Source organism: Mugil cephalus, chromosome 3 (assembly GCF_022458985.1).
Source record: "Mugil cephalus isolate CIBA_MC_2020 chromosome 3, CIBA_Mcephalus_1.1, whole genome shotgun sequence".
Classification (NCBI taxonomy): Eukaryota; Metazoa; Chordata; class Actinopteri; order Mugiliformes; family Mugilidae; genus Mugil; species Mugil cephalus.
In genome coordinates, this window is record NC_061772.1 from 21,481,705 (window position 1) to 21,495,540 (window position 13,836).

The following is a 13,836-nucleotide window of genomic DNA, read 5'->3' on the forward strand; positions in this document are numbered from 1 at the left end:
AATAGAAATGTTACACTCTTAAGCACAGGTCTTCAACAGGGGTCTGCGGAGGTACTGCAGGCGTCGCGGAATCTTTGGTTGACGAGAATTTTTTTTATTTTCCCCCACAGTTTTTCCATCACAAATTTAAATTTCTTTCAATACACATTGAACATGAATCCAGTGAAATCTCAGACGCATGCTGCAATATCAGCAGACGAGAAGCTAACTGTGCAGCTCGCTCACGTCAGCCAACTACCGAGGCCAAAATGGCTCCTAATTTTAGCTATGTTTAAAGTTAAAACTTGAATCTGTCAATACACCAGTCAGGTATGTTTATGTTTAAGGCAGTCGCACGGTGTCCCTACTTAATCCCTCCATCGGTTCCGGGGTCGTTGGCCTGAAGACCCCTGCTCTTAAGTTTACAACAGAGACAAGGAGCTGAAGACGGTAAGAAATAGAGCAAAAACTACTAAAAGGAGAAAGCTACAAATGACCAGCGGATCAAACAGGAGTATGGTCGATGATTTTATTTAGGATTTTAGAGGGTTCGATGTGAAAAGTTCAGTCTGCATTCTGGTCCGTAAGAGGTAAAAGAGTAAAGTCACTCTCACTGACAAGAATAACAGCCTGTGAGAAGGTCAATCCTCTCATACCACGGAGAGGCAAAGGAAGGGAGCATTAGTATGCTTTCCACAGCCTTCAACACTATCAGCCGCATGCAGCAGTTTCTCCCGCTACAAAAAAAAATAAAAAACACCAGTACGTTTGCTCTCGCAGTGAGAGTAGATGACTACATTAAAACAAAACAGCAGCCGGCCCTGAATATAACGACCAAAACATCTCTACCCGACTTTACACGTACTGTTTAAAGGAAAAAAAAAAAAAAAAAAAAAAAAAAAGAGGCAAAGAGCAGTTGGCTTAAATGTCATCTGGGTAAATCTACAATCTCTCCGTTAAAACAACCCCTCTGGTGTATTCCTGAGATAAAGAGACGGGTCTGCCAAGGGCACATTACTCAAACGCTCCTTGACGTGTATACAGCAAACACGATAGCTTATGACAATCCACTGGCAAAGCCTTCAGTTCCTCCAGGCTCATGATTTACGTCTCGGGACTGTTTAAGCACTTAAAAAAATATAAAAATATGCAATTGTCAGTCAATAAGAATAGGAATTAATGTCTGTCTTAGGAGATCTGGGTTCACTCAAGCACCATCTTGCCAACGCCACGAGGGACTAACAAGACGAGCCTCCTCGCATCTCAAGTTTCTCGGGTGTTATTTCAGCCGCATATTTAGGAAACTTGTGAAGTCTTAAAAACAGGAGCGCGTTCGTTTATTCCCAGGAAATTAGTAACTCCCCCCTTCTTGCGACACTCGTGAGGGTAAAGACCGGCTTGGGTAAGTTGGAAAGTAAAGAGGCACGAGGTCAGAGCAGAAAAAAAAGGAGAGGAGCTTTTGTTCTTTTCTTTTGAATATGTCCTCTACTGTTAACAGAAGTTCGTCTTTTTCTCTCCCCCCGCCCCCCACTCGATTGATTTTTCACTCCATCTCCTTTTTGCTCGTTGGCCTGGCAGACAGCTACAGGCCTCCTGACAATGCTCACTCTCATTTCAAGGACAGTTTCTACAGCGAGTTCACAGAGAGTAGCCACCGCTCGCCTTTGTAAAAACATTTCAATGAGGCCACTGACAGGTGGTCTTCAAAGGAGCAAGGAAGCATAGCTGGCAAGAGAGCTACAGAGCCAAGTACTCTTTTTATACAATATTCCACTTTTCAACCCCCTGACAGGGCTGGAGAAATAGCGGAGAAGAAGAAAAAAGAAAAAAAAAGACGACATCTCTTAGATGTTTGTACAAGAATATCCGTTACACGTTGACCTCCCTTCTATGCAGATGCCAAACAGTTTTTAACTCCTGTGCTGATGTCAATGCAGCAGTGATGTTGGATAAATAATCCAGGAGACAAACATTTATATCACAAACAGCCTGTTTTATTTATCTATCGGGGAGTTAAAGAAACTGCGGGACCTGCTCGGGGAATAGCCCGCTGGGTACTGGAGGGTCGGTGTGTGTGTGTGTGAGTGTGTGTGAACGCCACACTGGCACTGGCACGGAGCCGCAGTGTTTGGCCAAAGGGGCCCCCTCTGTGTTCCCTCTGCCCCGGAGCAGGAGCCAAGGCGTTCTGGGCTGCGTTTCAAGAGCAATAAACTTCTCCAGCATTTTAGAGATGGCATTTGGAGGTATCAGCATGCTAAGCCTGGGAGGGGTTGGCCCATCGCTCTGCCGACACGACCCTGGGAGCTGCCACTGCTTCGTCTGCGCTGAGGGGATTTGTGTCAGTGCCGGGCCTTAAAATACCACGGCTCTGCCTCCCCCCTACCCCTCTTCCTGCTGTCTACACTTCACTCGCCCCCACACTGACAGTATGACACGGACTCACTTTCCCCTGTGTTACCCTACACACGGCTAAATGTTTTCATGGGTTATTTTCTTCATTCAACAATCCATGAAACATTTCCATTTAAACCTCGTCATTATCCACATTCGGCTGCATCCGCGCTCGAATTACACACAATGAGAAAATTTGTTCGGCGTCATCAGCCAAGACTCTTGTCGGGCTCTGACCAAAAAGTGCAGCACACTGTGATCGCATTTTGCTCGGCGTTGCCTGCTTCCTCCTCATCTGTTTCTTTCTCTGGCATTCGGTGAGCTGGGTGAGGCACAGACAATTACTGGGAGCCTGTTGTTCATTTACTCCCACAAGGCCGAAAGGCGGAGGTGATGAAGCAGCTGTTGGTTGGCATGCTAAATGAAACGCACACAGACACACACTATGCATGCCTAAACAGCTCTGTATGAGACTTGTCATGCAGAGAAGTGGGGGACTGCTCAACTTCACTGCTAATCAGGATGCCTCCGCTATGTCTTTGGGGCCTCTGTTTGTTACTCTTCCCTGGTACTCTGCCTGGATTTACTTGATTTCCTCATTTGGTTCTCATTTGTTCAGTCGCCACACAATGCGAGAACGCCACATTCATAGGTCTCTCAGGGGAAAAACAACTGAACGGCACTGCAGTGAGATGTAAACAGCATCTGGGTCTCTTTCATTTTAAAACTAGCCAGTGGGTTGTTAGCGGCTCGTACCATTAAAATGACGTGGAAGGAATACACATCTTTGAGTTGTTTAATGTACTGTGCAAAACGTGATACAATGGAGGCGAATGAGAAATACCTCCTTGCAAAAGAAATAAAATTTAAAAATCTATGCTGATGTTTAACGATTTATGTATAACCTTTTCCTATTTTTTATATTTTTTACTCGTTTGTCTTTAGTCCACCCATATGTGCACCGTCTGTGTGATTGCTGAATGTCTGCTGCTGCTAACATTCAGTATGTTTACATGCACGTGAAAAAAACAAATTATTGCCTTAATCTGGCTTTAACTGGACAATTTAAGTAAACGTACTTATCAGATTAAGACACCCAGATAACGTGATTGGAAATTGATTTTTGTTGTTGAAATCCTGGTCGGCCGCATGAACGACTCCAGTTGTTTATTATTTGATGCAATTGGTCGACTGGAAAGGGGGGTGTCTTAACCCACTGTAAAGACACATATCGCCACCTAGTGTGAAGGAGGAGGACATGTTCCTGTCAGTTATTTGATTTTGTCCATTGCATGTAAACTGGGACAAGGACCACATTCAGAAAGTCAAATTTCAAGCGTAACTTGATTAAGCTTTGCATGTAAACGCACTGAATGAGCATTTCCTCATTGTGGGATGAATAGGGGCATATTATTATTACATATTCTTACTGCCTACATTGCTCTTTCTTTTGAACACTGGTGCACTTTGAGAAGCAGCTGCTGTAATGAAAAGTAATTTCCAGTTGGGATCAAAACAGTTATTCTGATTTCTTATCTTATTTACATGATGAGAACAAGTCAAGATTCACAAATTCCTCTCGTAAAATACAACTATATCTGATTAGGTGAACGGGTTGTTGCCTTTAAACAATGTAAGTGATTAAACGCTGCATCAAACACAAAGCAACTTGTACCAAACAACAAAGGGACACTTCATAGCTGCTGTCATCTTTTATACGATCAGATTTTTGGTCTTTTTTTTATTTATTTGTTGTAAGATAAAATAAAAACAGACTTCAAAGAGAGTGAGGTAGTTTGAAACCCACTGGTCTCTACCAGCGCTGTTGGCCTCAGCAACCTGTGTGCTACACCTGCAGAGCGCCCCCTCCCTTCCCCTCAACACCCACACCCCTAGCAGATCCTCTCTCCTCCAAAACACTCTTAAAAGCACTGAAAAGCACCACCAGCATCCTCCCCACTGAGCCAGATAAGAGTAAGACCCAGAAGAAAACACATATCTGTCATGCCAAACCACTACCTCTTTCAGCCAAAATAGCAGCTTTGAGTGCAGGCAAAGGACAGACTTGGTTGGGGGAAAGTAGAGGGGGGCAGGGCGGGAGAGAGAGGCTCAATCACTCTGTGGGAGGCAGAGAATGAGGGAGCACAAACATAGTACTGGTGTTGGCTCTGGGCCATGTTTGTGTCACTAACAGAAGTAGCCTTGTCTATCCACCCCACCCCTCCATACCCGCCCGCCCGCCGCCCGCCTCAGCCCTCTCGCCTCGCGCTCTCTCTCTCTCTCTCTCTCTCCCAGTTTGCTTGGAAACAGAGTCAAGGGGTGACTGGCTGCATGCTTGGTAACAGAAAAGAGCTGCAACAGAGAGGGGACCGGGGGTGAATCAGACACAGCTCAGGGCTGGAGCAAAAATCAAAAAGGGGAGAGAAGGGGAGGAAAAAGCCACTCAATAGCAGGGACTGTGCTTTGGGAATGTTGATGAGGCAGGGACCTTTTTTTTTTTCCTCCCTCCCCCTCTTCGGTTCCTCCAAACGAACCAACGAGCAGCGCTGTGGATGTGTGGGCGATATGTACTCAGCATGCCCGCAGAGCCACTGAGCACGAGCTGCTTTGAAGATTAGGTGTTTGCATTATTTCACATGCACAACATAAAAAAAAAAAAAAAAAAAGCAGGGTAGTTTTTCAGACCCAGCAGAACCTGATAGCGCCAGTGATACATCTCAAAATTAAATAAGCTGAATGCGGTTTTGATCAAAGGGAGGAAAAACTGAGAGCGTCTAAGATTTCATTCGGACTGCACTGCAGGAGAAAAGCCAACTCAATTCCCAACTGGCAGGCTTGTTAAAAAAAAAAAAAGCTTTGTGTTTTGAGGCATGTTGTTGTTGAGCAGATATCTCTTTGCCACAAACTGTCGTCTGAACACTCCCAAGCAGACAAAATTGAGAATAAAATCAAGGCCACCTAAGAACTGGCTGCCAACTACTATTCATCTTGGCAATATTATGCAGCATGTGTGCTGTTAAAGCGCGTATTGATGCCACCACCGTTTCCTTGGGCAGTGTGAGCATAGCCAATTACAATTTAGCAGGCAAAACAAGTACAGTAATGACAGCGAGATAATAGCTTTTATAAAAACAGAGATTTCACTAAAGCAATGAAAAAAACAGTAATACTGTGATGACTTAATTCAACACCACTGGCATGTAAACATAGGGGATGTGTTTTTTGTTTTTAATGCCGCAATAGAGCACTTGTTAACCATTTCTCTTACCGTCTTCAGTTTCCTGCCACACAATGCCTTCGAGGTTCACACTGGTACCAGGCTCGCAGGGCCCCAAGCACTCGGGTTCGGTCGCCAGGGCCACGTCTGACGTGTTGACCGCCACCGAGCGCGTGCGCACCATTATCTGCTCGCACGGCGAGGCGATCTCGCTGTTGCCCACCGCGGCCAGGAGGTGGAGGGGGGGAGGAGCTGGCGTGGAGACAGGAGATTCCATCTGCGGACGGAAGAAGCGGAGAGAAAGAAACACATGAGACATTTTTTTGGGACTACCGTTTTAAACCAGGGAGGAGCAGATGTTAAGAGGGTCGAGGGGAAGCGAACACCGCGAGTGTATCGAAGACTTGGAATTTCGGCGACCCCTTAAAAGGTGTATTCATTAGAGCAGCAGTTAGCGCTGCGGCAGACCACCGAGTCTTTCCTCAACCTTCGAGGTAATTAGCAGGCAGGGAAGGCAAAGGAGGAAATGAAAGTGCTTTGACTGCCTCTGTGGAAGGACAAAATCAGTTATGCAGGGTCGGCTAAACAATCCCCCTCCCCCAGCTTTCCTCCCTCGCACGCAGCAAGCGAGATCCATGAAACGAGATCATCTCGCAGACTGATCACTCATTAATTCCCTCAATTAAAGACCTAGTTGTGGTAAGGGAGCGGGCTGCTGAGGGTCAGTAATTGATTCCACCTGTTCTGACATGCTGTGACAGAAATAAAGAGACGGCGGGCCCGTGTGGAAAATGAAAAGGACAGCGAGGGTGGGAAACGATGAGAGCGGCTGAGGGGGAAGCGTGAGAGAGAACTGGAGGCAGAAACGGTCCGTAGGTGGAAAAGAGACGGAGAGGAAGACTGATGGTGATTTAAGGGCCACGGTCGCACCAGGCTTAGTGCTCTCTATTCAAGACAGTCGACATTAAAGCGCTCCAAATCATTAGCGCTGAGCTGCAGGAGGAATGCCACGCTGCAGCCAACACCGCACATTTATTAATTGAGCATAAACCACTCAGTCCTCGGGAATACGACGCCAATGCTGCATCCAATTAGACTTAGAAGACAAAACAACAATTGGCACATTGGATTACAAGCCTGTACACCCTCTAAATAATTGTTGTAATCTACTTACTGCTCCAAACCGAGTTAAGATACGGACAACTAAAAATACTGCATGTATTAAAAATGACTGCGTTGGTGCGATCCGCCTAAGGACGCCGGCGGTAGGTATGTTGGTGGCTCCACCACTTTGATCCAGAATGAAAAAGCTACAACCCCACAGGACGCGACTCGGCTGGCCATTAGCAGCTCAATATTTACTAATCCTGACATGAAAGCTCTCAACACCGACTAAATGGACTACCTCAAAATTCACATTTTTAGATCCCAGATGATGAATGTTACATTCATTTTTTTACAGACCAAATACCGTTAATATGGCTGTATTTGGTGCATTGTTAGCATTTAGCACAGAGCACCATCGTGGGCACTGCAAATGCACTAGAGTGGCCTCAAGTACTTTTACCTTTATCAAGTAGAAACGGTATGTAGGAAATCCTCAAGATATTCTCATAATACTAAGGTCTGTAGTTTACTTTTCGTCCTCTGTTGGGATTTCATAATGACTGCAAGCAAGCAAGACTAATGCCAGATTTATGCACAAAGCCAAATGACCTTCTTTGTCTGTATTTTTCATCAAAATGTTGCTGAGGGGAAAAAGATGAGTGATAGTGTATGCACAGGGCTAGTTTTTCTGTGGTCAATATCAACCGCCAACTGCACAGTGTTTCCTCTCATTGTGTTGTATTAAAATGCAGTCTCTCATCACCAAATTGCTGCTACAGTCTCTTCTTGTGTGAATACCTTTTACACCACAGACTATGCTACGACCAAACTCAGTCATAAATCCGAGGAAGACATATCAGCATTTTTTTTTTTATATAACCACCCTTCATCTTAAAATGTTCCTCCATTTGATAAGCTCTTTGAGAATACACACCATGAATTATTCTGTATGAGGCGCATCAATCCCAGTATAAGAAATCTGAATCCACGATGAACTGCGGGCTTTGAAAACCAAATATTAGTCCTTGATGAAATGTAATATTAGTTTCGAGACTTCACAGTAGCTTCATATTTCATGGTTTACTGAAGTCAGCGTGGATATAGCCGAGTTCTCCCGGTGCTCAGAGGAAGAGCAAATTAATGCGCGCAGAGAGCGGCAGACAGTCGAGGGCTAACGACATCGTAATCACTGTGTGTCGGCTCCTGATGCATGATGTGGCCAAGCTGCAGGCTGGCTGAGCGAACGAGACAGGACAGGTAATCACCCGAGCTGTCACCACACAGTGTTCCCGGGCCTTATGCAGACACAGAGGACTGCAGACAAGACCGCACAATGAACCTTCCTCCACAGTGACAGCAGAGGGTGAAAGGTGAATACAAAAGGGCCTCCTCTAAATTAACTGAACTCCTAAAAACTCCTAAAGACCGCGCGTCTAAACTGGATACAACAACCATGTACTGGAAATAACCCTACTATCTTTAAACGTTGCTTACATTCACTGAATTCACATTATCAGTTTACTATTTTCCTTTTGGCAAGATCATAGTAGGCGCCGCTGATCGAACTTGTTACTGTGACAACCTTCGGATTTCCCCAACAAACAACAAAAGCTGGGCCAACACGGCTTTTGCTGAACATAATTCGAGTTGCAGGCACATGGTGGATGTGCTCGTATTAACTACCAGCCATCACTTTCTGTCCTTGGCCATTATTATTTCCTTTCACAAAGACTCAGGCACACTAGTTTAACTGCAACCAACACAATTAATTCGACTACAAGGCCTTTTCTCAGTTAACTGACAAATAATTGGTGGGTTACAGTCAGAAAACATATTATATTAAACACAATCATTTGTCTTTTGACATACTACAAGCAAAAAAACAACCAACTGATCATCAAAATAACCGTAGACCCATTTTATTTGTATCTTCCTTCGAAGAGATTAAGGACCTTGTGCATTTGAGATAAATTTGATGAGTGAAAGAAAACTCGAGCGTAAAATGAATTGAGGAAAAGGACACGTTGAGCATCAAGGACAAGTGAAGTTCAAGGATTCCCCTGGTTTAAGCCCTTTAATAATCGTAGCGGTCCAATTATTTGGTTTAAAATCTCCGAATGTTGCCAATTCCCAGAATAATCCTGAGGTTAATAATTTCCATTAATGAACTTATGAATTTCACAGTCCCATTAAAAAGAAAAAAAGAAAAGAAGAAAAGATTAAGTATAACCATTCCTGTACAAGCCTCGACTTTACCCCTCCCCCCCAACCATACTCATTTTCTGTATCCAAGCAGGGGAGGGACAATTATTGAATTTCAACTCATTTCAAGGGAAGGAGACGAGCTGGTTTAAGGCCACTACACAATAAAGGATTCATTTACTAATGAATGGTAGAGAAATAATTAAAATAGAATCACTTTACAATGTGCATGAACAATAGCCCTCTATTTCTGTGGTCTGTCAATGGATGAGTGAACAAAAGGACTTTCACTCTGGGGAAGCAGAATGTAAACCCACACAGCGAAATGCCTGACGTCTCGTCCGGGGGTTTCGAAAGAACCCACATGCAACTGAACTACACAACTTGTCAGATTACAAGGCTCTACCCGACGCTCAACAGATGCCAAATTCCACGATTTCTTCCTTCCCTGCAATACTTTACAGAAGGATTTTGAAATCTGCCCAAAAACCACAATGCTTCAGTGTCACGCAAACCTTTTCTTAACTGAATCCCCATGCCAGCTCCTTATAAAAAAAAAAAAAAAAAGCCACAATTGCAAGAAAAATGTTTAACTTGCTGACACAAATCCTACGAATCTTGGCCTGGTGTTGTGCATACCTTAGTGAGCTGACTCGGGGGGTGAGGGGAGGTACTTGGCCTGGATTTCCAGGATTCGCAGAATACGCCGGCCGTGACAGATGGACGCACGCTGCACTTTTTTACTGGACACATTAACTTCAGCTTTAACTTGTTTATTAGAGTTGGGATATAGAAACTGAGCGCCAGGCTTGGGCGAGGATTATGAGAAGGATTACACTGCAGTGTCATACTGAGACACCTGTCTTGGTTGAACTCGTGTGTGTGTGTGTGTGTGTGTGTGTGCGTGTGTGTGCGTGCGTGTGTGTGTGTGTGTGCGTGTGTGTGTGTGTGTGTGTGTGTGGTGAGGAGCCACACAATGTGGACCAAATGATTTTAAGAATCCATTTTAACTGCACAACACTGTATTTTTAAATCATCATACTGTCACTACCAGAGACAACCCATTCAAACATCAATAAATATGTTTTTTTTTTTTCTGTTTCAGTGGTGTTTAAGGTAGTATTTGTGAGCAAATTTCACACTACATCCAGCTGACAACTGAAACAGAAAAATATGTAAATGGGAACAACTATCTTGTGAATTTGGTGCAGTGAAACACGGTGTATGTGATGACAGATGGGTCGGTGGATGGGTGAACGGGGCTTAGGAGGAGACCATCTTCCCCTCCTTCCTTTTCTCAGTCTGTCCTCTCCTCTCACCAAACACAAACGAGAAAGAAAAGATAATCTCGCTCCAGATATGTACAATAAAAGACCAGGTTGGTGACAAATGAAGTGGGTATGCATAGCTAGTGGTGGGTATGCATACTGGACGGTCGCATGTGGCTCATGAAAACTGTGGACACAAACACAGGAAGGAAGGAAGGAAGGAAGAAAGAAAGGAGGGAATGAATGAAGGGATAAAGGAAGGAATGGCAGTGGATCGTGACAGCAAACTGAGCCAGAACATGAAGCAGCCAGATGCTTTTGGTTACACTGGTAAACACAGCTCTGCTTTGGGGGAATGGAGATACAGTGTTTTTTTTTTTTTTTTATTGAAATGCAGCACACACCTGTCAGTACTGCAGATGGAAGTGGGAGCCCAAACGGGTTGCTTTAAATTAGGGAGTCATTGGTGCTGATTAACAGTAATTACCAGCACCGTTTCTTAATATCAGCAGGGAAATAAACAACTGGTGAACTTCTCTTCAAGCATCAGCGGTCGACATGATCGCTGGTTTTGAAGACACACAGTTGGAGAAATGAGGGAAAATTTAAGAGGAGACACTTAAAGAGTTGCAGCGATGATCTGAAAGATTTCATCTAGAACATCTTACAAGAATCAAAACAATAAGAAATAAAAGGTCTTCTTATGAGTCAATAGAGAGCTGTAACGCTGTGTTATGACCCAGAGCGGTTTACTTTCATTATTAAGATTATTCATTTCCGTCTTCTCCCTCAGCTCAAATTCTCGTCAGCTGGAATGTATTAGAGAGACAAAAGTTAACACAGTAACTGGATTTGATGAGCAAGTGCTTCACAAGGAACATAGCCAGATGGTGGCGCTTTAATTAAGGCCCAAAGATGAAGTTTTGGAAGTAAATCTGACCGACTTGAATTTGGCGCACAAGATCAGCTCAGTGTGCTGTATAAAAAACTCTTGGACTATAAAAACCAGCCACGATGGCATTGCCTCAATTCTGAAGTTCTTCGAAACCATTTTTCCTTATCTCATTCTAATCATTATTAGACTAAATCCATCTATACTTATATAAAACTTCTTTGGACACAAATCAACAACCGCCGGGTGAATCAATTCCAAACGTTCTGCATATGTCCTCATATGTACTGTAAATATACCCTGAAAGGAAAAATGCACTTCTGGCCTTGCATTGTCACTGACCTGGGCTTGACTGAGTTAATTACCCGCAACACCTGCATTAGATCTTCCCTTGTAAATATCCAGAAGGTGGGCTGCAAACTAACAAGCAATCCTCAGATGGAGGAAAGGCACCATTTACAGTTGAGGCTCTAAAAAGGATATTTCTGCTCATGGATTTAATATGATTAGAGCTGCTTCTTTCTCTACAGCAAAAATGGTTAACAACCTGCATATTGGGCAAATTTCTGTGTATATTATTAGACCCGTTATGCCTAACCTGCTGGAAATACCTACTCTATGCTCTGGATTTAATGGTATCTAATCCTGGGGTGTGTGGCATTGTTTCTGAAATAGTTCCGGGTAGAAACCTGAGATTCTCTCTTAACAATAGACCTGGAGCTAATATCTCCATACAGAGAGATCAGGTTTATCAAGGGCTGTGAAAGTGATAATGATTTATCCGTTCATAGAGTCTGATGTGTGTAGGTCACAGTAGTTCAACACACATCCCTGCTGAACGATAGAATCACATTTTTTGTGGTGCTTGTTCTACATTAGTGTCTGCAAAGAAGCAGCCGCCATAAACTGATCACGTGCTTTCTTGATTTTATGGGCTCATGCCTTTTTGTTTACCTTTCCATTTTTTTGAAAACCAGTTTGGTACGTGGTTGACGTGTTCATGTCAGGTTTGATAAAGCACACTCGATCACTCAGACGGACCTCAGATGCGGGTCACAATGCGTTCCTCTTTTAAGTTTCTCAGTTTCAAAATGGATGTATTCGTGTATATTCAAATATTCAATATCAGGTGAAAACATCGAAGGTAAAACTAACAATGCTGTAAAATGAACAAGTCGAACGTTAAGCTAACACAATGTAGGCTAGCTTCAGGGCAACTGAGCATGTGATAAACTCAACCTGTCTGTTTGCGCACCTCTGTTGATTAACAATGGACATAAATTCACTTGTGACACTTTGTCTATGTAGCATTTAAAACCAACATAAAAGCTGCTAAACCATTTGATAAATGGTTTCCACGCTCGTTCCATGTTTTATTCAGGTGTCATTTTGTCAGTGAGTGTATTTTATAACAAATATGTTTCCAACATTGTGATTTAATACTTTTTTAGGGCCGATACGGATTTTTTTTCCCCATCAGCCTCGGTCGATACGCGATGCCAATTTTTCTGAGACGATATTTGGTGCCGAAACTGCTTTTTGTCCTTCCATTTACATGCTAAAAATGGCATGTTGACAACAAATGTTACAAGTCTCAACTCGGAGAATATTTAATGCTCCTGTGCACACAAAATAAGCAGGTAAAAAGAAGTAGAGCGCAAGCATTTTCCAGCTTCTAGCTACATGCACTGTGCTAGTGGGGGAGGGGCAATGTATGGGCTGCACGGGTTTACAGCATCTCCAGCAGCACAGGGCTGCCTGCGGATGCATCCGTCTGTAAATCTTGACGGGGGGGAAAAGAATGCGAGAAAACAACATGAAAAATAGCGATGGAATCAAAGCAAACCGACTTAAAAAATAATCAAAAGTTGAAGCTTGCAGAGCTTCCCGACCATCGTCTGAGCTGGTTTAGTGTTTCATCGTGTTGTTTTCTAACTCAATGGACTACGAGGAATTTAACACCATATAAAAGCTCTGTCTTGAAAATAGAGATAATGTAATTCTTTCTGACAGGGAGCCATTATTACGTTAATAAAGGAGTTCTGGTTTAAGTGTTATTAGTTGGTAATGTCCAGCGATGGTCCTTCCAGTTATGTAACACTTTCCGTGAAAAACCCTGTGAACGTCTTTGGTGAGTTACTGAGGTCGAAGGCCAAAGGAGAGATTACACTTCTCACTGGCTCTGGTCTGTCTTTCAACACCAACGACGCCTAAGAACGACTCCCCGGGCCCTTCGTTTGCCATATAAACAATGTGGGACTTTTAATCTGTACTCTATTGCTGAATCCACACAATGAATGTAAGCACAGCAACATTTACATTTGAACGAATGCAGACAACTGCAATGCAGAGCCTGATTAGCAACAGGGTAGCTTTTCATTTAAGCCGTATTATTCAGAGCTAGGTGTTAGCATTAAGCTGCAATTCAAAACAAATGCACAAGGCTCACGTAATTTCATCACTAAAACGTTAAAATCAACAAGGAGACGGAATAAAAGAGACGTAAAATGATTGGATTCTCTTTCAAGTCACGAAAGCGTACCCGATTGTTTTCAAACACTGGCCTAATTTCTTCTCTAAAATCACACTGCGTCATTCTCTTTGAAGCTCTGAGTAATCAGAGAAACTGAGAGAGAGGGACAGAATACAAACAGGAACACCTGACATCTATTGTAGAACACCAGCTGGCAAGAGGCACTCAGTTCCTAGGCAACTCTTCTCGGTTTTAGCTGCTAATTGTGCTTTCAGGAAAGCATAACCACACATAAATGAAACAGAGA

The 13,836-nt window shown here is 43.5% G+C and overlaps 1 protein-coding gene across 1 annotated transcript in view; it reads right to left on the reverse strand.

The window, feature by feature from the left end:
• The window catches only part of LOC125005175 (zinc finger protein 609-like), a 77,881-nt gene that overhangs the window by 16,905 nt on the left and 47,140 nt on the right, over positions 1 to 13,836 (reverse strand). The window contains exon 3 of the mRNA XM_047580248.1: positions 5,639 to 5,864. Coding sequence (XP_047436204.1) covers positions 5,639 to 5,864 — 226 coding nt within the window. The remainder of the gene's footprint in view (positions 1 to 5,638; positions 5,865 to 13,836) is intronic.